At 32.4% G+C, this 27,568-nt stretch overlaps 1 protein-coding gene across 2 annotated transcripts; it reads right to left on the bottom strand.

Moving 5' to 3' along the window:
• Positions 1-1,127: 1,127 nt before the first annotated feature.
• On the bottom strand, positions 1,128-27,568 carry LOC132719169 (glutamate dehydrogenase, mitochondrial-like). 2 transcript variants are annotated; one of them, XM_060702915.1, is made up of 12 exons: positions 27,041-27,565; positions 22,077-22,277; positions 15,513-15,599; positions 14,985-15,073; positions 14,427-14,525; positions 11,629-11,766; positions 11,076-11,213; positions 10,407-10,487; positions 9,807-9,930; positions 3,655-3,746; positions 2,884-2,946; positions 1,128-2,232 (listed from the first exon to the last, which is right to left on the bottom strand). In XM_060702915.1, exons 1-12 carry the CDS (start codon positions 27,426-27,428, stop codon positions 2,113-2,115), a joined length of 1,620 nt encoding a protein of 539 aa, XP_060558898.1. In that variant the 5' UTR covers positions 27,429-27,565; the 3' UTR covers positions 1,128-2,112. The 2 variants fall into 2 exon arrangements, with proteins under 2 accessions (XP_060558898.1, XP_060558899.1); XM_060702916.1 differs by lacking the exons at positions 1,128-2,232; positions 2,884-2,946; positions 3,655-3,746 and adding an exon at positions 4,239-4,506 and having other exon boundaries at positions 27,041-27,568.

Here is a 27,568-nt window from a genome sequence, read left to right as displayed (position 1 = left end):
GAATATCCTTAAAAATTCCAACATGACACATGATGGAACAATACACAGGACTGCCAAACCGTCGGTTCTATAAAGACATCCACCACCTTTTTAGAATGGTAACATCAAATAAATAGAAAACAACAAATTTTTTAAAATGATAATAAAGTCTTTAATCACTAAAATTTTATCAAACAGCTAGTTCCCATGGCAACATAGTGGTTTATTTGTACAACAACAGGAATTATTTTTCTGATACACAGTCTCACTTTCTCAATCTATAAATCATTTACAACAATCTATGTATCCATTTTTCAACTAACTAAATGGTTTTTCCAAGCATAAAATAATACAAAATTTGCTAACATACATGTTTGATAAATATAAAATCATGTGACAGATTTAAAAATACTATTGTGGAGACATTGATAACAAATTATTCAAAAGCAAGATCTCCAAAAGAGCTAGAGGTATAAATTTAATTTCAATTAATTTTAATTTTGTTGGGTTTCTTTATTGTCACACAGAATTTCATATGACCACTTTTAAGTTATCTGGTATGTATAAAATGTTATTTTTTTTTTAATTCTTTAATGTCGTACAGAATTTCATATGGCAACTTCCAAGTTTTCTGGTTTTATTTATATCAGAAAATCATGTTTTAACACTTGTGTGATTTAAACACACACTTCTTACTCACACATCTAATGCTGACATGTTTAAGCTAAATGGATACTTCACTCTAATTTTCATATTCAGTTACACAAATAATGCCACACAGCAATGAGGGTATGATATGCAGAAAGGACCATGGAACAACTACATAACCTATGGTTAAGGAAAGACAACTGTAATGTATGCAGTATATAGTATATATACATCTTTAAAAGGTTTCATTTATCTTAACTAAGAAAATTTGGTGTGAACTGTTTAAATCCTATTATCTTAATGAAAATATACATACATGAAAATAATACTGCTTTGAAAGATCACATTTTGTTATCAACAGGAATTCTGGTACAAAAATCTATCAATAAGGTGCACAAAAAAGCATAAAATACACTTCTAAACATAACTAGATTTTGAAAATAAAAAAACAACAACAGAAAAGCAATTTAGGCGATGAATAATTTCCATTACCAACAACAACCCTCATGTTTCTTTTATTACTATGAAATCTAGTTCCTTGTGACCGTATTTCAGAATTAACACATTGAAAAACATTACAATTCACTTTCATCAAGCTTCTTTTTTCTTCTACAGAATGCTGTCAAAATTAACTTGTCAATAAATGTCCAGTACATGTACACAAGTGACCCAAATACGGATGATGTATAAATGTGTTGCATGATTATCCTATCTCAAATATTCATACCGTTTCAAACATTTTCTTTTTTTTTATAACCTATAAAATGATATTCAGAAGACTATGATTTTAAAGTCTCTCGACTTACCATGAACAGTTTAATGCAGAAGCGAAAAAAAAGTATTATGTAGAATTCATAGAGACATATAAAATATTTCAACCAATGAGATTCCAGATTGACAAGTTTACTTACAGACACCAGGGAATATATCTACATTATCTAATTATAGAATCGTATATATATACATGTAGTACATTATATATCTAATATTTAAAATTATATTGCATACAACTAACAATTCCATATATACAAATCATTTTAAAATCCAATAGAAATTATTACTTAATTTGTTTTATTTTTCTTTATTTTTTTTAAACGGATAATTCAGCAGATGCATAAACAATAACATAGCCATGGTAACCACTCTATTTAGAACTCCCCTAAAGGAGAGTTTCTTGTAAAAGGGAGACAACTTATGAGAGATTCTCAATATAAACTTCAGACATTTCACTTAACATTTTTATTTCTTTTATAATACACCCAACAGCAATTCAACAGTCTTTTTCTTTATAAAGAAAAAACTCTTTATTGCATAATTATTTTCATTCTTTAGATAAACACTGATTATCATGCAGAAAAACTATCTTGAAACAAAATTTCCAAAAAAAAACCTTTAGAAAATAAAACAATAAAATCCTAAACAAATAACAAAACGGTTATTGGTTTTAATTTACACATGTATAATGTTTAACACAATTTGATTTTTTTATGTAAATGTGAGACCAGCATCATTGTAAACTTTAAAGATTTTCTCGATCGAGGTAATGAAAGCTGCAGTACGAAGGTCAAGGCCAAGGTTGTATTTCATGGCAGTTCTCATGATGTTCTGAAAAAAGAAAATTATTGTATAACCACATTAAAAAGTAGTAAATTACTTAAGAAATTTATCTGCAAAAAAGTTTCCTATTCTGTGTTCATACTATGCTTTTCAGGTTTACCAGATTAAAAAAAAAAAAATCAAATTCTCAGACTTCTCTGTGCATTATATCAGGCAAGTGTAAATAACATCATCTCTCCATAGGACAGCTTAATAGTTTCTTCACATACAAGAACACAATATGATATAAATTTACAGATTTTATAGGGTTTTCTGCAGAGGGATTTGAATATTATGTCGCAATGACGCTGTAAAGGCCATATGGCAATTTGCCAGCTTTACTGGTGGAAGAAGACCTCAGGTGTCCCTTGACATGAGCAGACACATGAGTAAAACCTATGACCATCTGTACGCTAACTGGATAACTTCCTCACATGAAAGAATTTGCCAGGATTCGAACCTACAGCAGTGAGAGGCAAGTGATTTGAAGAGATGCCTAATTTCCCCTTCATACTATCTTATATCTATAATATGTTTATTATATATATAGGGGAAGGGTAGGGGTGTGTGTATTAGACCTCAGGCACCTGTGGAACCACTTGGCCAGAGAGACCAACTTTTGAAGAAGTAACTAAGGCAAGAGTTCATTGTTATACTTACCCTGGCAGATCTTTCCATGGTGTATTCAAGTCCAGAATGCACAATGTCTTTTTCTGAGGCACCCTGTTGAAAAAGTTGAAATAAGGAATATTATTGCAATGAACGAAGTGAATTACATTTTAATCACTTATTTTTCAAATGTAAAATGAAAAAAAGTAAAAATATTAAACTTTTTTCCTGTAGCAGGCAGTCAATGATGTATTTAAATGAAAAACTTTTAATCAATGGCTTCCTATAAAATCGAATAGAGGTTATCGGTACTGAACAGAAACTTCTGTACAGAAAACAAATTTAAAGAGTTTATATCAAAATAATCATCTATTTTAATATAATGTCTGTCACTTTAACTACTGGATGTGTTATTGTGGATAGTGAAAAGTGATTTGAAACATATTATATTGCAATTACTAGGTAAAAGAGAATTAGGGCAGAAAAGGAGGTATTAAACATGGTATTGTTATTCTTACTTTCCTTTCTTCACAGAAAAGAGAGTATATCTTCAGTTAAAAGTTTTCCTACCTCTATTAAAAAAGAGCATTAAACCACTTTCAAATGTCTTATTGTAATTCATTAATTAGTCTTTTTACTGCTCTGAAATTGAACACCTCCTACTAAGAAGAACTGCACCAATAAAGAGTAGTTCCCCTTTCCAGAATATTGAAACTTTAAAATAAATAGTTTTCGAAATAATTCCGATGACCCATCTTCAAAAAAAAAAAAAAAAATACTTATGACATAATGCATATGGAGACAGCCAATGGCCGTACTTACAGCAATTCTAGTCTCAAAGTTATCTGATGGCACAATAGGGATGGCCCCTCCATTCTTGCCAAACTTGCGCTCTAATGACCTCTGTACACTTTCTAATTAAAAGAAATAATGAAAACAACAGTTAGAATATTAGAAATACATGTAATTATAGGAATTTTAGGACAAGGATATTGCTAAATCTAATATTGTTTTGGTGTGTGATAATAGTTTTCAAAACCCTGGTGTTATTGTTTGTCTGGTCTGTTGAGTTACATATGCATTACATAATACATGAGTACATGCCAGAACCAACATTGCTGAAAAATGTTTTTTTTATTCTCCATTTTGAATTTGTTTTGGAAAACAAATGAGAAATTTAATTTCCTTTTTTCTTCCTTTTAAAGGCTAGTGTAATTCCACAAAAGCTCATATATTATCAATGCCATGTCATTTCTCAACAGTGGATGGATCTAAATGAATAATAGATGTTATCCGGAATTTGGCAAATGTGGGTTTTTCCCAGCTAATCTGTAGGTACAAACAAACTTTTACCATTAAAGCTTTTCGGTGCACTACCCGTCACAATAGATTTGTCAACCTGTTGCTCAAAGTTGTAACTGTAAAAGTTAGTTTGTACCTACGAATTAGCTGGGAAAAACCTAAATATTCTCAATTCTGGAGTAAGTCTATTGATCTAAATCTAAGGAAAGTTAGTAAAAACACACTGGGAAATCAAAACTATATTTTATTTAGTAGGCTTCAACCTGCACTATTCACTTACAGCAATACGCTCAGCAAAGTTCTCCGAAGGAACAATCGGAATAGCATCAGCATTTTTACCAAATTTATTCTCTAGAGATCGCTGTACACTTTCTGATGTAAAAAATGCATTAATATATAACATAATGAAATGTCACTATATAAAAATTATATTTGCATTGTGACCAGGATTCAAACCTGCCATAATTTCAGCCTGTTACCTTAAATTACTTCACAAATTGACAGCAGTTTATATATGTATAACAAGGGTGCCATAGTCACAAAATACGCCCGTTTACGAAAGCTTTAGATGGAGATGGGGGCATTATGGATAAGTGTTATCTAGCAAGCAAGTTTTTATTCTTGGCACTGTGTTGTTAAATGAACCTTAAAACAAATCAGTAGGGAAGATATGCACAGGATGTGTGACCTTGACCTTGGTCGCAGGGACCTGAAATTTTATGACGGCACTCAGCCTCACAATGATGAACATTTGTGCCAAATTATATTGAAATTCCTCTATGCATGTAGAAGTTTGCTCCAGACAAGCGTTTTTCTATGAGCTCTAACTGTTGACCTTCACCTTGACCTAGAGACTTTGTTCATGTGCAGGCACTACGTCTCATGGTGGTGAACAATTCTATAAAGTAACATTTTAAAATTCCTCCATGCATGTAGAAAAATATGCTCCGGACAACATCTGGATATTTAATCATCTCCAGTGACCTTGACCTTGCAAATATTAACCTAAATTAAATGTGTAACACCTGTAGTCATGATAGTTACCATTTGTGCTACAATCCATCAATAAATGATGACTAAATGGTCCCTATAACCATCTTCAAATTTTTATCTGAACTTTGACCTCTATGTGTAACCTTGACTTTGGTCGCAGGGATCTGAATTTTGCATGCGACACTCAGCCTCACAATGGTGAACATTTGTGCCAAGTTATATTGAAAACCCCCTATGAATGTAGAAGTTTTGCTCCGGACAAGCGTTTTTCAATGAGCTCTAAGTGTGACCTTGACCTTTGACCTGGAGACCTGGATCATGCATGGAGCAATACATATCATGGTGGTGAACATTTCCATAAAGTATTATAAAAAGGAGAGCTGAACTGATATTTACTTGAAAATTAAAATATAATTAAATTTCTATGAGAAAGTATTTACATTTGATAAGGTAATTACTGTATGATCTTTATGAACAAATACCAAGTCTACAGAACACCATAGTTATCACAGTTAAGAATCTTGACCAATGAATGAAACATGTGTAAATAAATGTTACATTCTTTAGAACATACTCAAGTCCAAGAAAGAGGATTATTTCATGCCCTTTGATTAAATTCTATTTTTAGAATTGAAAGTGAAAATAGATCAAGGGGAGTAATTGTGTAAGTCATTTATGAACAAAGTAATAACTTTGTTGTCTCCCTTTGATTAAATTCTATTTACAAAATCTGGATATTTCATCATCTTTAGTGACCTTGACCTTGTATATATTTGACCTAAAATTATATGTATCACAGCCATAAGTCTTGATAATGACCCATTTGTGTTTACAATGCCTCAATAAATGATGACTAAATTGGTCCATATACACATCTTTCATATTTTTATCTGAACTTTGACCTCTATGTGTGACCTTGACCTTGGCCGCAAGGACCTGAATCTTGCACGCGACACTCCGCCTCACAATGGTGAACATTTGTGCCAAGTAATATTGAAATCCCTCTATACATGTGGGAAGTTTTGCTCCGGACAAGCATTTTTCAATGAGCTCTAAGTGTGACCTTGACCTTTGACCTAGAGACCTGGTTCATGTGCGCCACACTGCTCCTCATAGTGGTGAACATTTCTATGAAGTTTCATTAAAATCCCTCCATACATGTAGGAGATATGCTCCGGACAAAATTGGACGCCGCCCGCCCGCCCGCCAGGGGCGTTCCCATAATACGTCCCGTTTTTCAAACGGGCGTATAAAAATTATATAAACGTCATGATTATCAAATGAAAAGACATCACAAACATGCAATATCATAAATATGGTTGTGCAATGTATGTAATATATTGTATACTGCAATATTTTGTCTGGCACTTCGTTTATATGGTGTATATTGAAGCTATAAACTTTTTAATAAAAACATAAAATTCTATTATAGATAGAAAAGTAGTCAACTTTATTAGCTTGACTTCAAATGACATTTGATATGATTTTTCTTTGCTGCAATAAATACCCTACCCTAATTATAAACATGAGTATGAACAACTGAAAAATCTTTTGTTAACCAACTTTAGAATACATGTAATTCAAAATGAATATATTCAGTTTTGCTGATGTAGAACACGATGACATTAGAACTGTTAAGAAATTCAGCAGGTTAAAGTTAATTGCTGAAGCATTTGAAAAAGGTGTTTTCATGGTTCCATATTGATTACAGATGTTTAGTCATTAATATACACAACTTTGCATGTGTGCAGTCTATAAACTAGTTTAGAACTGGATTTAACTGGAAATATTCATTGTAAAATGATGCATAATTCATAGCTGTTTTCAATGCAATATTCATGATATATGATATGTACACATGACATGCATACTGAGCTGCTTAACCATTTAAAACCTTTTTAGCTGACACACTACATTACATGCTATAGATGATGAAATCTAAATGTCAATAAACAAACTAACACACACAATACACTCAAATGTTGGCAGGTTAGTCTATTTTTATATTCTAGTACGGCAGACCTTTCACGTATTACTTGGACATCAACATTTTACTAAAGCATGATGTAAAATAATCTATTTTAAGTTTATATAGTATTAAAATGCTTCAGTCATAAGCAAGGGCAATCTCCTTAAGTAACTGTCAACTTCTCAACATAAATAATTCAAAACAATGGAGGACCAGTCATTATTGCCAATTAAGCATTATACATGTATATACATTGTCATCATTCAAATAATTACTGTCCCAACAGCAGAGGGCTTCACTTTTCTGAACTTTACTTTTATTTAATGACCAAGTTCATATTTTGTTATACTTTTCTGAACTTTACTTTGGTTTAATGACCAAGTTTATATTTTGTTATTATTATTTGTATATCCCACGAAGAATTGCAAATATGTAGAAAAAAAACATTCCAGAGGAAATTTACAATAATTCTCAAGTATTTATTTATCTCATCTTAAGCCAGCTACTAACCTGTTATCACTCAACGAGGCTTGACCATGTGACCTTGCCAGCAGAAAGTTACATTTAAACAACTCAACAATTTTACAGTAATCTGACCTAGTAAAAACTTCAGATCCTTTAGGATATTCTAAAGTATTTTCATTTTAATTATATACATAAAAAATTTAAACCTGGCTTGATGAAAAAACTATTGTATCATTTTTATTTCATTGTAGTTACATCTATATTCCCCGATACCTTGTTATGCTATGATATTATTATATCATGACTTGACACAGATAATGGACAACAAACAAGTTCTCTAAGGTAAACAACAAAGATAACAGGGAGTTTATGACTTGTCCCTTTTTAGGACACTATCTTACAGTTCAACTTGAATGTTTGACCTTAAACATACTAGTACATCTTAAAGAGTACCATAGACAACTTTGGTGAGATAAAAAACTGTTTTGATTTATTTATATTTCCATTAGTTTGAAATGCATAAAGATCCTGTCAAAGTCTTTCTTCTTTTGCTACTTCCTATTTTGCTATCATTTCTATAATTAACAATCTCAGGTAACGGTAGGATGCAAACATGTAAAACTCAATACGGTAGGCTGGATTTTAAAGCAATTCAACTTAATCAAGCTGTTTATTTCTAGTGATTGAGATCAAAAAGTAAAAATATTTTTTTAACTAGAAATGTGTCCATAGGACACGGGTGCCCCCACCGCATCACTGTTCTGTCAATCTTATGACTCTAGGTCAAATATTTTTTGAAAACTAAAAATCTTTTACTAAGTAAAGGGCAAGAACTTTACAAATACTGAATAAATCCACAAGCAAACCCCAAGGTGCATAAGTGCACATGCTGACCAACATTCTTGTAAACTTTCAGGCCTACAAGTGAAATACTTTTTGAGCTATGCATGAACAAGTTGAAAATTGCAAATTTATACTACTGTAAGTCAAGGGCAATAACTCTAACAAAACTGAAAAAAATCCACATGCAAAGCCCCAGGTTCATAGCTTTACAGTGATGTGAATCATTATTATTCCTGTAATTAAGTGATGATGATCATCATTCCTGTAAAGTTGGTTGATTCTAACTCAAGCACTCAAGAAACAAATAACAACATAATGAAACGGTTTTTACTAAGTCAAGGGAAATAACTCTACAAATACTGGTTAAATCCACAAGTGAAACCCCAGGTGCATAACTAAATATGCTGAGCAACCTTCCCGTAAGGTTTAATAACTCTATGTCAAATCCTTTTTGAGTTACATGCGACACAAGTTGAAAATTGCAAAAAATTTCTAAGTCAAGGGCAATAACTCTAAAAATACTAATTAAATCCAGATGAAAATACCCAGGTGCACAACTACACATGCTGATCAACATTCCTGTAAAGTTTCATGACTCTAGGTCAAATCCTTTTTGAGTTACATGCTACACAAGTTGAAAATTTCAAAATTTTACTACATGTAAGTCAAAGGCATTAACTCTAGAAATACTAAATATATCCCGACGAAAATACCCAGGTGCACAACTACACATGCTGATCAACATTCCTGTAAAGTTTCATGACTCTAGGTCAAATACTTTTTGAGTTATGTGCGACACAAAAGAGAACAGACGGATGGAAGGACAGACGGACGGACAAGGGTAAATCTAAATTCCCGCCACTAAAGTGGGGGCACAAAAAACAAAAACAAGAGGGATATGATGGCCATCAAGCGCTCACCTGTGCATGAACAAGATTGCATTATTAAGACTGGTTGAAACATCAATTTTTTGCCATCTTGTTCAGCAGTCAGTAACCATTTGAACAAATTTTAAAGAGATTCATCCAAAGATCATTCCTGTATAGTTTCATCAAAACCCTACAGTTAAGAGGACATGTTGTCAAAAGGTTTTTCTTTTTTTTAACTTTAGTAGCCATCAAGTTCAGCAAATCCAAACAATTTTATTAACTATAATAAAATGCTGCCCAATGATCATTTTTGAAGAGTTTCATCAAGATCTAATTCATAAGTTGATTCAAAGAATTATATTTCATCCATTACATTAAACATTTCCTTTTTCTATACCTCTTGCAAAATTGAGAAAGAAAATTAACAGCCTTTCAAGAATTGTTTCAACAATCATTGTTTCACTACAATACATCCTTTTTTCTATTGAATTTATATTTAGATATTTGGTTATTATAAAACGTTACTGACTTACCTAAGAGATAGTAGTTAGAATCTCTCTCATATTTGAAGGTTAGACGTCCATAACTGACATGGTTCAGATTCTTCAACCACTCGAAATATGACACGGTCACACCACCAGCGTTCAAATAGAGATCCTATCAAATGGATAATTCAAAATTAATTGATTTTAAAAAGGCAATATCTTTTTCTATATTTGATTTAATAACAGAAGTGTTTGCCTAGAGGCTTAAGTGTCTGCATCAACTTTAAGATCAAACTCAGTTCAAAAATAGATCCTCATACGAAACCAATGCTGGCTTGTTCCAGAAAACAGATTGACAATGATTTATATAAACTTCAATAAATGAGGTATAGAATGATTTGACAAATAAGATTTTATTTAATTTTAGTAACTGTCACACAAAGAGCATCCACAACAGTTTATCAGCCACAAAAAACATAATTTCTTTAAATAACATATGGAACAACACAAGGTTTCTACCATTTTAATCTAATGACTTCTTCATTGATTATTATTGATAATTTTCCTTACTTTCAAAATGAACACAATTTCTAATAAAAGCAAAATAAAATTCAGATTATGTAACACGGAGAGACTAAAAGAACTTACAGGTATAACTAGAACATTATTTTCCAAGAAAATTTGATCAGCTTCAATCGTTGTTGGACCATTAGCTCCTTCTGCTATGATCTGAAAGATGATTATTCAAAAATAGTAATACAATACATGTAAGCTATTGTTTTCCTTTGACATAATTTAAATTTCTACTCAATTAACACTATCAATGTCTATACCAAACTGTAATGTGATGACTAACCTTAACCATACTATTACTACAATACCATCAATGTCTTTACCATACAATGTCATGTAATGATTTACTACACCATACTATTACTACATATCCATTAATGTCTATACCATACCAAGAATGTGATAACTAATCTTAAACATACTATTACTACATAACCATCAATGTCTATACCATACAATGTCATATGATGACTGACTATACCATACTATTACTACATATCCATAAATGTCTATACCATACCAAGAATGTGATAACTAATCTTAAACATACTATTACTACATAACCATCAATGTCTATACCATACAATGTCATATGATGACTGACTATACCATACTATTACTACATAGCCACTAATGTCTATACCATACAATGTCATGTGATGAACAACTATACCATAACTCTTCAAAATACCATCAATGTCTTTACCATACAATAATGTCTGATAATCAAAATCTATACCATACCTTAGCTTGTACTTGATGAGCATTAGCAGCTGTAAGTTGTTTCTCACTAGCTGCGGGAACAAGTATATCACATTTTTCTGTAAGCATATTGCCATCATATGGCTTGGCAAGAGGGTATCCTACTATAGTTCCATTTTCCTGAAACAAAGTTATAGAAAGTGATAATGCAGTGATAAAAACTTTTCAAATTTGAAAAAAGATATAGAGATTAAACTCAATGTACACAAAATTACTACAGTGTTTCAATGACATCTTTATTTTAATTCACCTATCTCATATTAAGCATTGCAGAGAAGACTCCTTTTTTTCCAAATTCATTTTTGTGTGTGCCATATTAAATATATATATGTGTCAATTGATGATACACAATTGCACGTTGTAGCTACTCTGTAGCGGGCGACACAATACTTTACCGAATATTTGTACTCATTTAATAAAGCTATCCACTTTCAGTGTGTTAAATTTTGTGCAGCAGAACAAAGACAAAATACGTCAGAACTTCAAGCAAACGAAAACAATAACCTATAAGTAATTGAAGCAGGAAATAACTTACAATTTTATAGTCCTCTAGATCACGTGGATGTATACCCTCTGGGTTAAATATAGAACCATCGTATTCCATAATTCCTATAATTTTAGCTCCAGCACGATGTAGATATCTCATAGAGTGAAGACCTACATTACCAAAACCCTGGAAATATTAAAGTACATACAATATGAAATTAACTTTCAGTGTTCAACAAAAGCATTTTTTTTTTCAACATTGCACAGAAATTTTACTGATTTCGGGTTTCAGACTCATTTCCAAAACAACAAGCAAATTCGTTGAATTTATATCCCCCGCCGAGTACTGGTTATTATTAACACAACAATAAGGCTTTATTTATATATTAATCATGGCATAAACTGTAATATTCTTTGAACTTGAAGCCTTGTACCTTCAAACAAGAAGAAGTTTTCACTATATACATATAAGGTAAATCTATGACCCCCAGGAGTGGGGCCAATTTTGACCCCAGGGCTAAAATTTGAACAATTTTGGTAGAGGACCTATAGGTTATATCATATACCAAATATCAAAGCTCTAGGCCTTGTACTTTCAGACAAGATTTTTTAATTTTGCATTTTTTAAACTCCTTTTCTGGCCCTGTGACCTACATATGCAACAGACCGGAACCATTTGATCAACTTTTGCAGGGGACCACCCTAGGATCATTCCTATAAAGTTTGGTTGCTGTGCAGTCATTTGTTTCTGAGGAGATGTTGTTTAAAGAAATTGCTGACGACTCACGACGACGGACGGAGGGGGATCACAATAGCTCACCTAGATGTAAAAACATCTTAATCTCCAGACTTTATTGCCATTTTCAAGGCATCAAGAAGGGATCTCACAATTTTCAAATATTTTTAAATGTTATTGTAACAAATCATTTTAATTCTTCTTTAATAAAAACTAGAAATGTGTCCATAGGACACAGGTGCCCCCACCGCACCACTGTTCTGTCAATCTTATGACTCTATGTCAAATATTTTTTGAAAACTAAAAATCTTTTTACTAAGTAAAGGGCAAGAACTTTACAAATACTGAATATATCCCCAAGCAAACCCCAAGTTGAAAATTGCAAATTTAAACTACTGTAATTCAAGGGCAATAACTCTAACAAAACTGAAAAAAATCCACATGCAAAGTCCCAGGTTCATAGCTTCACAGTGAGGTGAATCATTATTCCTGTAATTTAGTGATGTTGATCATTATTCCTGTAAATTTGGTCGATTCTAACTCAAGCACTCAAGGATCAAATAACAACATAATGAAACAGTTTTTACTCAGTCAAGGGAAATAACTTTACAAATACTGGGTAAATCCACAAGCGAAACCCCAGGAACAAACTAAATATGCTGAGCAACTTTCCAATAAGGTTTAATGACTATGTCAAATCCTTTTTGAGTTACATGCGACACATGTTGAAAATTGCAAACATTTTCTAAGTCAAGGGCAATAACTCTAAAAATACTAAATAAATCCAGACAAAAAAACCCAGGTGCAAAACTACACATGCTGATCAACATTCCTGTAAAGTATCATGACTTTAGGTCAAATACTTTTTGAGTTACATGTGACACAAGTTGAAAATTGCAAAATTTTACTAAGTCAAGGGCCATAACTCTAAAAATAGTAAAAATATCCGGACGAAAATACCCAGGTGCACAACTACACATACTGATCAACATTCCTGTAAAGTTTCATGACTCTAGGTCAAATACTTTTTGAGTTACATGCGACACAAGTTGAAAATTAAAAAAATTTACTAAGTCAAGGGCAATAACTCTTAAAATACTAAAAATATCCAGACGAAAATACCCAGGTGCACAACTTCACATGCTGATCAACATTCCCATAAAGTTTCGTTGAATTCCAGCCATTAGTTGCAGAGAACTACTCCGGAAACAAAATTCAGATGTTTTACTAAGTCAAGGGCAATAACTCTAAAAATACTAAAAATATCCAGACAAAAATACCTAGGTGCACAACTTCACATGCTGATCAACATTCCCATAAAGTTTCGTTGAATTCCAGCCATTAGTTGCAGAGAACTACTCCGGAAACGAAATTCAGACGTTTACTAAGTCAAGGGCAATAACTCTAAAAATACTAAAAATATCCAGACGAAAATACCTAGGTGCACAACTTCACATGCTGATCAACATTCGCATAAAGTTTCGTTGAATTCCAGCCATTAGTTGCAGAGAACTACTCCGGAAACGAAATTCGGACGGACGGATGGACGGACGGACGGACAACGCCAAAACTATATCCCCCTCCCGATTCATCGGCGGGGGATAATTAAAGCAACTGTAGTAAAGTCTTACTTTCAGATCTATCCTTATTTACATAAATATCAATATTTTAATCACATTTTTTTTATGATCCTAATGTCTACTATAAAATTCAATGGACATTTGGCTTAATATTACAACCGTCCCACAAATATTCATTATGACCAAGCTTTATTGTCCATGTGTTTCTTCTAATATTTCGATTATACTTTTTTCATTAACATAAATAAAATATATGAGCCACGTCATGACAAAACCAACATAGCGCATTTGTGATCAGCATGGATCCAGACCAGCCTGCGCATCCAAGCATCCATGCTGTTCGCTTTCAGTTTCTCTACTTGTTGTATAGGATTTGTAAGCGAACAGCATTGATCCTGATTAGACTGCGCGGATGCGCAGGCTGGTCTGGATCCATGATGGTCGCAAACCCATTCTGTTGGTTTTGTCATGATGCGGCTCAATTATGTTGAGTAAATTGAGGCACTCAGTATCTAAGTGACATAGTCATACCTGTATAATGACAGTTTTGTCACCAAATCCTGGTGTTAGACCAACCATAGACATGTAGGATGCTTCCATAATAAAGTTCTGTATACCATGGAACACTCCCTATAATTATAAATAAAGTAATATACATTTCATTATATTTATAAGAATTTAATAATATAACATGCACCTGTATATTATTAGACTGCTAAGATGCCATGGCCATTTAAATTTTGGTCATTAACCATCAGCTATGATACCGGAAGAAATTAAGTTAAATCTTATCAAAATCTTTTCACTAAAATCTTTCTTTCCTTTTTTTTTTTGGGGCCCTCTCTGGGGGTTTTTCCCCTAATTCCCATCTTTTTAAAATACCCTTTTTAAAAACAGCATGTCACTGCCAGTGACTGGGCAATTTTAATTTAAATTTTTAAAAGAGAAAACAAAATTTATATTTTAAAAAGGACCCGTCCCAAAAATTTTAGGTTTGGAAATATTAACAAGTGACTGGTAAAAAAAACATTTTTTAATTTTATTAACTACATAAGAAACAAGAGTTGACCACATTTAATGAAGACTTACACGTCCGGTGGCAGATGTTCTACCGTGAATACCACCGGCAGTGATTGGTTTACCGGTTACACACGCATGAGCATTGATGTCATAATGACCTAAAATATAAAATAAAATAAATTCTTAATAGTACAAACATTGCGTAAAATGGGCTTAATCCTTTACATCAAGCATTAGAAATGCTTAGCATAAGAAATGCTTAAGACAAACGTTTTTAATTTAATGCTTTTTTTCCTGAATTTATCTCTGTCACACAATACAATTCATAATAAAAAGATTTATAAACTGTCTACTATTTTGGGGTCCTTTTGCAAAGTATCTCAAAATTAATGTACATCTAAATTCATTCATTTGGTTAAAACAATAATGGTGAAAACCCACTAATGAGTAGGAAAGACAGCATGTTAACAATACATTTTATCACAGTTTCTATGGTTACAGATGACAAATCACATCATTTCTTTTTGAGGTATTTACAGTGGTTTTATTATCATGAAGAACTAATGTAAGCAAGCAATAATAACTTTAGTACTATACCTAAAGTATTGGCATAGGTGTCAGCGATCCAGCCCATTTCTCTCTCCCCTGTACCCATGTCAGGTGCTGGCACATCAATACCTGGCCCTGTAATATACATAATTTACATGACTGTATAACATTTGCCACAGCTCTCACAATTCACTAAATGTAAACATAGTACATGAAGATGGAGAAAAGAAGATGTTGAAAAAAATAGTAGCAGGATTTAAGGGATGTTAAAAGTATAATAGACAAATCCAAAATACTCAAAAAAGGAAAATAGACGAATCCAAAATACTCAAAAAAAGATATTAGACAAATCCAAAATACTCAAAAAGGATAATAGACTAAGAAGCTTTAAAAGTTGGAGGAAGTTCCTTGCGTGGATCATTTCTCATTACCTCATGGAAACAATGTTTCACCCCAAGACCTACACACAGAACAGGCTTAGGGTGCTCATTAGTGATTTCCTATATGCTCCCTCCTAGCTTTCTACAGCAAACCTTTTATCTACCTCATAAACAGTACCGGGTATCTATTAATTGGTCAGTACCAACAATTACAGCATTTACAGTAATAATACTGTCCAAATATTTTAAGAAAACTATTGGTGAGCAACGTTTTAGAGGGAAACATGTTTATTCATATAAAATAGAATCATGGTCTGAATGCAAGTGTTATATTGCTTGTAAATTGTACATAATATATTTAATGAATGTTGTACAACTAAAAACTACCATCTGTTGAGGCCTTAATTAATTACCAATCTGTCATACTCATTACCAACATTAGAATGTTATACACAAACATACTGTAATGAAACATTCCGTTACAACTGATCCATACTAAATTGGTAATTAATTCTGTGGATTCATTTTGTTTGAAAAGAAGCTGGATCATTTCTTGAGATAGGAAGGTACATACTTGTATAATTACCAGTCTGAAAGGTTTGTGAAATAAATAACAAAATATAAAAGGGTAGACCTTTACACAATGCAGGTTTAATTAACAATAAGAGTCCCACAAGTTAAAAATGTCTAGTACTTACAAGTTAAAATCTGAGTAATGCATGTTCTGGTTTTTTTGTGTGTTTTTTTTTTGTTATAATTGCTGTTAAACTAACTATTCCACAAAAGTTGTTATACATGTAACTGTATATCTTAATATTAATTCTGGCATGTTATTAGAATAAGACCAGATATTTATGCTCTCTATAGTGCAATCTAACTTATTTCTACAATAGTAGCACTTGACCTTGAAATATCTCAATTTTGAATAAACATTTTTAATTTCAATATCTTTACAGTTATGGCTTACTACAGAGAGTTCAAAATTAATCTCGAAAATTCAGAAAGGGAAAGTTTATAGTTAAGCTTATAGGCTATTTATTTATAGCAGATCATTATATGTCACTTACAATGAAAATCTGTACTGTAAACCCCTTACATAATGCATAAAAAACATAAATCTTGTACTGACATTTCAACACTTAATGACTCAGTGGATATCTATTTTTCAATTTATACCAACAATCTTAATCAGAATGTACACTCGTGAATTTATTGGAATGGGGGGGGGGGGGGGTGGTGGTGATGGGAAAGGACAAAGAATGAAATAAAAGATCACTTAATGAAACAGCACCCTGTTTCAGATTTAAGCTTGGCAATTACAATGTAACTTTATGTTTTCATTAAAAATGCATATTATAAGAAAGACTATAATGCCCAAATTTATTACTATACATTACAAACAACTTATTTAATGTAAATATATAAATGCCCAAATATATTATATAACTAGAAATGTGTCATCATGCCACGGATGCCCCCAGCCAAAATTTCAAATGTTATAATATTTAGTTCCAAATTTGTTTGCACAAATTTTTTGATTCTAAGTTCAAAGCCCTTAAAACTTTTCAATGTTAACACAAACCATTTTTATACAATGTTCAAGGCACTGAAATTATTCAGTCTTAACCTTTTAAAAATAGCATATTGCATATTTGTAGCCAACATAATGGCTATATACAATTCCACAAAGTATGAGTGCTGAAACTGAAAGTTCAAAATTTTTCCAACATTCAGGAAAGATAAGTTTGTCTAAAATCATTGAACCACGACCAAATTCAAACTTAAAGTGCTTATTCCTAAGATGTATCTATATTATTTTCAAAGTGAAAGGGACATAACTCTGCCAAAAAAATCATCGAACCATGACCAAATTCCAACTTGACCTGCGCATTCCTTTGACATATTCATATGTCAATTTTGAGTTGAATATGTAACACTGTTGGGTTGATAATGAACAGAAACTGTAAATTTCATTTTCAAAGTGAAAGGGGCATTACTCTGCCAAAAATCATTGAACCATGACCAGATTCGAACTTGGTCTGCGCATTCCAAAAACATATCCATATGTCAAATTTGAGTTGAATGTGTAATATTGTTGGGGAGATAATAAACGGAAACTGAAAATTTCATATTATTTTTAAAGTGAAAGGGGCATAACTCTGCCAAAAATCATCGAACCATGACCAAATTTGAAATTGACCTGCGCATTCCTTTGACGTATCAATATGTCAAATTTGAGTTGAATGTTTAATACTGTTGGGGAGATAATAAACAGAAACTGAAAATTTCATATTATTTTCAAAGTAAAAGGGGCATAACTCTGCCAAAAATCATCGAACCATGACCAAATTTGAACTTGACCTGCGCATTCCTTTGACATATCCATATGTCAAGTTTAAGTTGAATGTGTTGTACCATTGGGGAGTTAATGAACGGAAACTGAAAATTTCATATTATTTTCAAAGTAAAAGGGGCATAACTCTGCCAAAAATCATCGAACCATGACCAAATTTGAAATTGACCTGCGCATTCCTTTGACGTATCAATATGTCAAATTTGAGTTGAATGTTTAATACTGTTGGGGAGATAATAAACAGAAACTGAAAATTTCATATTATTTTCAAAGTAAAAGGGGCATAACTCTGCCAAAAATCATCGAACCATGACCAAATTTGAACTTGACCTGCGCATTCCTTTGACATATCCATATGTCAAGTTTGAGTTGAATGTGTTGTACCATTGGGGAGTTAATGAACGGAAACTGAAATTTTCATATTATTTTCAAAGTAAAAGGGGCATAACTCTGCCAAAAATCATCGAACCATGACCAAATTTGAACTTGACCTGTATTTTCTCATGACATATCAATATGTCAAGTTTGAGTTGAATGTGTTGTACCGTTGGGGAGATAATGAACGGAAACTGAAAATTTTATATTATTTTCAAAGTAAAAGGGGCATAACTCTGCCAAAAATCATCGAACCATGACCAATTTCGAACTTGACCTGTATTTTCTCATGACATATCCATATGTCAATTTTGAATTGAATGTTTTGAACCGTTTGGGAGATAATGAACGGAAACTGAAAATTTCATATTATTTTCAATGTAAAAGGGGCATAACTCTGCCAAAAATCATCGAACCATGACCAATTTCGAACTTGACCTGTATTTTCTCATGACATATCCATATGTCAAATTTGAGTTCAATATGTGCAAGGGTTATTAAGATAATGAACGGAAACTGATGATGACGGAAGGACGGAAGGACGGAATGACAGAATGACGGAATGACGGAATGACGGAACAGGGTAACACTATATGCCCCTGCCATTATATGGCGGGGGCAAATAAGAACATTTTCTCACTGTAAAAGTAACGCCCAAATTTATATTAACACATCAGGGATGTGTTACACACAAATTTATTACAACACTAAATCTACTTGTCTTTTTCTAGGGAGCCTGACTAGCTCTGTTTCCTGAATTCTGGATTGATGATTAAAGGGACTGGGGCTCTACCCACATCAGAACATCTGTGTATATTGTTTAAAGGATTTGTTGAATATAAATTCATTTTTTGAAAGCAGGGATTCCTTTGAGACCATTTATTTGAAAACAAGTTATATTTTCTTTGTTTGGTCTGCCTCCTTTTCTTTTTCTAAACATTAAATTTTACATCCTACAAGAAACAGTAGAAGTCTTACACTAATACAGTCATAACTATTCAGTTAGTACAAAAATATCCTGTTTGCTGTACTTTTATTTATCTAGAACAGGGGGAGCCCTTACCACATCCTGTATTTATTTCTTAAAATCAAATCAAAGATGAACAGGACTAACTAAGTACATGGTATATATTTGTCATATCCAAGGACCCCATACCAAGTTTATGTAAAGCAGGTTTTACATTTTCCCACCATTCCAAAGCAACTATATTATTAATAATACACTTTATGAGTACTGCACTCTTACAAAAGATGTGAAACTAATTTATTCCTTTTGAAGTTAATGATTAAGAATTTTATGTGGCTATATAAAGGTGATAAACACTTAAAATGAATTTGCAATATAGTAAGTGCTGACTGCACATAAACATGAACTTATTGCTAAAGTACAAAACTAGTCAATAAACACTAATTTGAACAAATCTGAGACTGACATACTGACATTTGATGTATCTATAAACTGCTTACTCTTGATGACAATATTAAGGTTATATAATGTTGACTTTCAAGCTTTATTGGTGGGAGGAAGACCTTAAATGCCCTTATGTGCATAATTGATGCTAAATGTTACTGCACCTGGCCTGGTATTTAAGATTCTTTGTATTTTTAAGTAGTAAGCGGATTAGATAGACCTTTGTTACATGGACTAAGTTTTTTTTCCAGTTCAGTTAGGACAAATGACATCATTTCAAGCCTTACTAGAAAAGGAAGACCAAAAATATACTACTCATTATTTTAGGCATGAAGGGGGGACTCATTGGTAGAACCACTAATACAACTCAAACCTACAACTATGTGGGGCTAATGATATGCAGGCAAGTTGCAACTACCCTAACCAATAGGTAAACAAATGCCTTGCATATTAAATACATGAAGTGATCAAGTCTACTTTCCTTAGGCGTGATACTGAGCTTGATGCTTCTCTAGTATGTGGTTTACAGTGCTGCTCTACAAACAATCATGACTTATAATGAAACCGACTAATGAAGTATGGACACTATAGGCATATCAATCTACTAGGAGTATGGATTGTTTTTGTACACAAATGTGAACTGACCCAGCAAAGCAAATAATCTTATCATCAATTTCTCAAAATAGAAGCTTAAGTTACACCACATATTCTGCAATACATTTACTCTATTCTCAATTAGAACATTCACTTTTTTTTTTAATACATCTTGTATTGTAACATTTATTATGCTCAATCACTTTCCCTAGCATAGGCTTTTTAATAAGATTAAGAGTCTTATTATTGTGAAACTTAATACAGAAAACAGGTCTATCTTTCCCACTGCCAGCAGTGGTTGAACAGAACGAAAAATCTTTCCGACTGCCAATTTCTACTTGTTCACTACTGTAAAACTTTATCAATACAAGAAATGGTAATTTGAGCCGCGTCACGACAAAACCAACATAGTGGGTTTGCGACCAGCATGGATCCAGACCAGCCAGCGCATTCGTGCAGTCTGATCAGGATCCATGCTGTTTGCTATCAGTTTCTGTACTTGTAATAGGGTTTGTAAGCGAACAGCATGGATCCTGATCAGACTGCGCGGATGCGCAGGCTGGTCTGGATCCATGCTGGTCGTAAACGCATTACGTTGGTTTTGTCATGACGCGGCTCATTTAACTTCAACATTTCTTTTTTTTACATCGTAAAACTAAAACTTCCAACATCAATGAGATGCTAAATTACTGTGCTGCAGGCACGAATATAATAAAAACCTACGCACTTTTAAGCAGCAATAATTTGTAGTGCTATGTTGCCATGCATTACATCATATTATCTATGTTAATGTTGCATGTGAACACCTTTACAATGCAACTGTCTGTTTCACACAGTGAGGAAACAAACAAACAAATCTCATCGCCAGTATTACTGTCATTTTGCATACATCAAAATTAACTTCCATGACATGGTTGCCTACTGATGCAATTCACTAAGATGTATTATTTTCACTTATAACCCTTATGTTATATACGCTCGTGACGTTCTTTAAACATTTCTTACTTAACAGTATCTTTTCCCACAAAAAAAACCCTTACACCCCTTTAATTGTGCCTTCCTGACAAGTTTAAAAACAGTTGCATGACATGATCATCCCTTCCAAAATATATATTTTTTGCAACATAGCCTAACAATTAAATAAATGGAAAAATGGAAAACAAGAGATGTACAAGGGGCAATGCACTCAACTTTGCTCAATGCTATATAGTAACCTTAACCTTTGACCTGACTGGTGTGACAGATGCATTCATATACAAATGAATTGACTTTCAAAGCTTTTGCAACAGCTTTGTTAGCATTGATGACTATCAATAGAACAAAAACTTGACCAAATGACCAAATAAGTTAAACGGAAAGTGTAACCAAAAAGGTTAACCAGCGCTAATATTGCAAAGTGGGTCATGACAAAAGCTCTGCTTTTTGAAATTTTCGAAGTTAAAATGGAGCTTAGTAAAGTCCAAAACCAGCATCATGTTTAGTTGTGGACAATATCATACCTATAAATCCTTTCTTTGAGAGTTCAACTGTCAATCTACGTGTGATTTTCTCCAGTTCATTCTCAGAGTAAGTTTTCGCGTCAATCTTGACGCCTGCCTTAGCTCCACCGAAAGGTACGTCCACAACGGCACATTTATATGTCATCAACTGAGCCAAAGCTTTCACTTCATCATCATTTACATCTAAACTGTATCTTATACCTGAAATACATAATAAACTCTTGACAATTAATCTTAAGAAAAAAATACAAAGCACCTTTACATACCTCTCAATTTTGATAAAGGGAATCTAAGTGCAGCAGCTCTCAATTTTTATCTCCAGAAAAATACACTTCTTTTTTACGCAACTCTCAAGAGAAAAATACAATCAACATTCACACAGATCTAACTTTTAATATAGGGATTCTCAATTTTTTATCTGGAGAAAAATAGAATTTTCTTTTTATGCAGGTTTTCAACTTTTTATCTTCAGAAAAATAAAAAACCAACCTTTATGCAGCTCTCCATTTTAATAAAGTGTAAAATATAAATCATTCTTAATCATTGCAGCAGCTCTCATTTACGACCAGACTATCTTTCAAAATCAAGTTTCTATTTATAAGTTACCTTATTCTAAATTATGATACTCATGCCGGATTTTATTTCTAAACTTAAGTTGTTATCAATGGAAAATACAGTTTTATTGTATAATATCATCAGGATGTATGATGAAATTTTTTATTAATACTCTTAAAATAGCTTTCTGCTCGAGAGTTCTTTTGAACTTTTTAACTAAAATTGTCCAAAAACAAATATTTGCTTGTTATATAATAAAGTAAACAAGAAGACAAAATACTTGCAAGTTATAACATTACCTGATCTATGTAATAATATATTCTTTTTTTTTCACTACATTTCTTTACCTCTGGTATTATGAATGCTAAATATAACGCATTCTTGTTGGGCAAAAAACAGAATTGAGCTAGAAGCAACAGATGTTTTTTAGGTGGGCTGAAAAAATCCTATTTTCTGTATAAACAAATAACAACAAAAAGTCAATAGCTTTTATCACCAGTAGAGAGCCAGTGAAGCCTGCACTTTTAGTGCCTGGTCTACTTGTATATTGTTGATAAACTACAATGTATAATTATAGTCCCTTAAAATTTGAATAGACTGTTCGAATTTCAAATCAGTTAAAATTCATTACTTGAAATACAGCAGGTTAAGTGTTAAAAAATGGGATAGAGTATGCATGAAGCTCAGAAAACTAATATCATGTGCTGTGCCCTTATTTCCATTCATGCTAAACTTAAAGGGTCATTTACCTGTGGCCTTTATCTAGGCCAACAAATCTTTAACAACATAATTATTCACTGAACAACAGTCACTAATTTTAGAAAACTTGGTTACACCTCACATGAATTGTAAACAGTACTTAACCCAATTATCCCAATTTATCAAAAACAATGATAAATTCTATTTTTCCATCTACTTAAACAGGTATGTAAATTGAAAGAAACAGATGTTTATTAATAGCTTATAAAATATTTTGCATCATGAATTGATGCATTTTATAGTAGATATAATATGTGTGTATTCCAGATACTTTTCTTTATTTCTTTTTCTTTTGAAATGTTTCAGATCCATTCAAATTCAAATATGAGCAGATGTAGTCAGTAGATGACACAGACTTGTATTTTTAACCAGCCACTGAACAAACAGGGCATTTTAAAACATAAATGATCATCAAGCTGGTAATGAATAAATTAGCAAAATACCCCCTTGTCTAGACCCTGGCCCAGTAACAAAATGCTAATTAGATCCCTGAAACCCAAGGGTGAGATATGAAGTGTTAAAGAAGGCTACTTGTTTCTAAATTCTAATATGTACACACTTGCCCCCTCCCTCCCAACTTCCAAGAAATTATAATTAATAAAATCAGGGAACATAACATTAATAATTTAAGTTATTAATAATATATTACTGATAGTAACTTTACTAAAATAGTTACTTATATAATATCATACTAAATCATAGTAATTCATTTAATAGTAAATACTATACCAAATCATAGTTATTCATATAATACTATACTATTAATTTTATAAAAGCAACAAATATAAAGGACAAAGTGGGTAAAGCTGAGATTAACTATACACCTAAAAGGTAAAAGCCTTTATTTTCATAACGTCAGCAGTTTATTCCCCATACAACCAGATTTAACCAGATTGTTTTACTGTTTAACTGCCCTTTGAAAAGGTCATTAAAAACATGGCATTTATGCACATTTTTCTGATTGAAATTTAATTTTCTTCTGTGTTATTAGGACTCTGGTGGTTAAGACTTGAAACTGTTATAAAATCATCAAAGCTTCTAAATTACAATACTGTTAAATTTTATAGTTTTTAACATCCCTATTACAACATTTTTAAACCAATCCTAAATACATGTCAGTAAAGGAATTCAATGTGTAGCACTTTAATTTTTCAACAACAAAAATGCATGGTAATTTCTTTTTTTGTGACTGTGTTACAAATAAAATTTAGCTTCTGAGTTTAAATAACTGAGCTGATCAGTGAGGTATTGTTAACAGAGACCTTAAATGTGGTCTAGATAAAGGACAGACCTGTTTACATACATGTATAGTTTGATGAGTATTTTTTTTAATGAATAAACCTAGAACATTGGTCAAAAGGTGACAGACTGCATAATTACGTATAATTGATAGAAATTTTGTTTTCTCCTGTCTTATTTTTAATTTTTAAATAAATTTCGTATGAATATAGGTACTTTTTCTGTTACATTCGTGATTATAGTAAATAATTTATTTTGAGGGCTTTAGGCACTTCACTGGTATAACTACATATTTTACATTATTAACTTATGAAAGTGTTGACACAAGACATTACATTTATCTGACAAACAAAAAACTTTTTTAAAAATCATGTGATCTGCTAAATCAATAACAAGAACATGTCCTGCTTTGTAATTGGAATAATCCAATAGCAATTTTAGTGATTTCAGGATCAAAGCACTGAAATTGACTTTGAGCATCCTAAAGAATAAGGTTACAGGTCAGATTATACCATAGATGTGAATCTTGAAAGGTCTGCGTCCCTAACCCTTTACCTGCTGGAACCAAAAGGGGCAAGTTAACCTTTGCTCTCAGAATAGCTGAAAGCCAGGCCAGCTTGCACTCAATTCTTGGAATTTTGATATAAAAACCCATAAAGATTTGAATGAACTATTCCAAATTTCAAAACAGGGCAACTCCATACAAATTCAGCAGGTTAAGCCCTCATTGGCATAGCAGGTCTTCTATCATCACCATGTAACACTCAAACATATAACATTTTTGTATTTTAATCTAAGTTTTGCTATCAGTTCATTGTAATACTAATAGAATTTAAACATTCTAAATTTTAATATAATATCTTAAGCCAACAAGATCATTTATATTTGTGTTTGACTGCTTGCCAATATTTTTCTTTTTGTATTTATAATCTCTATTGATTGTGACTTTTTAATCTGTTTTACCAATTGTGACATTGTCAGCAAACAAGTTTCACTACCACTTCTTTCAACCCGAATGATGCAACATAACATCATCCGGTATGATTGAATAGTTAGTTGTTTACATCCAATAGTGACATCTGTTTGCACTTTGATAAGAAAAAATTCAGACCATTCCTTTAAATTTCTTGTTTGTTGTGGTTGGTTAGATGATCAATTTTTCCCTCCATTCACCTCTGATTTAACTAGACAGGTGTCAGTCTATTACAAAACTTATGATCAGATGAAGTTTATACTTAAAACATGCAGTTTTCCTAACAAAATTTAACTTTCACAGGGTCTGCATTTTTACTTCCCAAATTGGCAATTTAAACGATATTCATCATACTTCTATCAAGGCCTCTTCCTAATTTAATTGTACATTTCCCATCCATAAAATAACAAAATATCTCAACTTAGGTTTGACTTTTATGGCCAAAACATAAAAATAGTGATAAAAATGTTAAATAATGTTTAAACTCTTGTAAGATTCACATGGTTAGTGATAAGTGGGTTAACTAACACCAGTTATCTACAACTATTATCATCTTTTCCAATTTTGTTTTAAATTAATGTACACTGAATTTGTACTTTTTAATAAAATTTATATGTGTTATGTTTTTCATTTTTTTGTTTTTTTTTTAGATGTACCAATTTTCAAGTATTTATCTGCTTTGTTACATTTTAATCTAGAATATTTAAGGTGAATAAACTAAGAACTTTGGAAAATCATGTATATGTATTCAAAACCAGGGCTTCCCTTAATGGAAGTTTGGAAGTCATTTACTTGTGACTTCCAAAATCTAATACTTTTCCTTCTTTACCTATATAATGTGACTTCCCAGTCTCTGACTTCCAAATTTTGAAACTTAATAGAAGTTAGAACCGCAAACTTCAACTTTGTTGCCATACGATACACCTGCCGGGAATTATTTAACAGATCATTTAGCCCAATATCCTTGAAAAATAGTGCGGAATGGATTTGATCTTTTTGACAAAATTTCTTTTTGTTTCATCCTATATCGAGGTGTATCGTATGGCAACAAAGTTGAAGTTTGCGGTTCTATTAAGTTTCAAAATTTGGAAGTCAGAGACTGGGAAGTCACATTATATAATAGTTTTTAATAACATACTGGACACACGAAATGTGCTGGTTTCTATAAATTCTAGCTTGTGTCCAGTATGTTATTAAAAACTATTCAAGAGATGTATTAACCATAACTTAGATACCAGTGACAACCCACATAACTTTTATCAGTTATCAACTTCCCTATATGTTTAATATGATAACAGAGTCTGTACAGATGCTTACCCATGCTAACAATTTACAATACAGGCTTGCTGTCAGCCTGTCACTACCAGAAACATATAATTGAATCCTTTAAGCTTCTCGTTATGAAAGAATATTTATGAAAACATAAAATTGAATATACCTCCTTTACAAGGTGTCCTGTGTTGACTATGCTGGGCCCGCCAGGCTTCTATGATTTCAACTTCACCATTATCACGTCTGATTGGAAATGAAAACTTCACTAAGTGGTTGACAGGCTTTATCATTTTCAAAATGTTTTTCACTTTCAGCTGCTTTTCTTCTCGAGTCTGTTTCTTGCCAGGTAAATCATCAGCCAGCTTGTCCATTACCAGACTGGCGGCCTTGTCAAAGAAATAATCGACAGTTGCTGAAAATCCCAACTCATCTTTGTTTTCAGTTGACATGGACCTGACATTTACGCTGGTCAAATACAAAGATTTTGTTAGATTATCCTGCGCAACAGTCTTATGTGCATTTCGCACAACCTCCGATGAAAGACGTCGCAGCATTTTGTTATCCTCTTTCTCTCAACTTAAAAACAAACACACTAAAATAACAAAATCTCCTCTTCGAACTTGCGACCTTGTGTTTCAGTTTCGGTCACGGAGGTGTGTAGCACACGTGGTGTTATCAAACCAATAAGAAAGGT

Source organism: Ruditapes philippinarum, unplaced genomic scaffold (assembly GCF_026571515.1).
Source record: "Ruditapes philippinarum isolate M1 unplaced genomic scaffold, ASM2657151v2 ctg1176_1_1_1_1, whole genome shotgun sequence".
Classification (NCBI taxonomy): Eukaryota; Metazoa; Mollusca; class Bivalvia; order Venerida; family Veneridae; genus Ruditapes; species Ruditapes philippinarum.
Note: the sequence above shows the minus strand (reverse complement) of the source record. Positions and strands in the feature narration are given on the sequence as shown.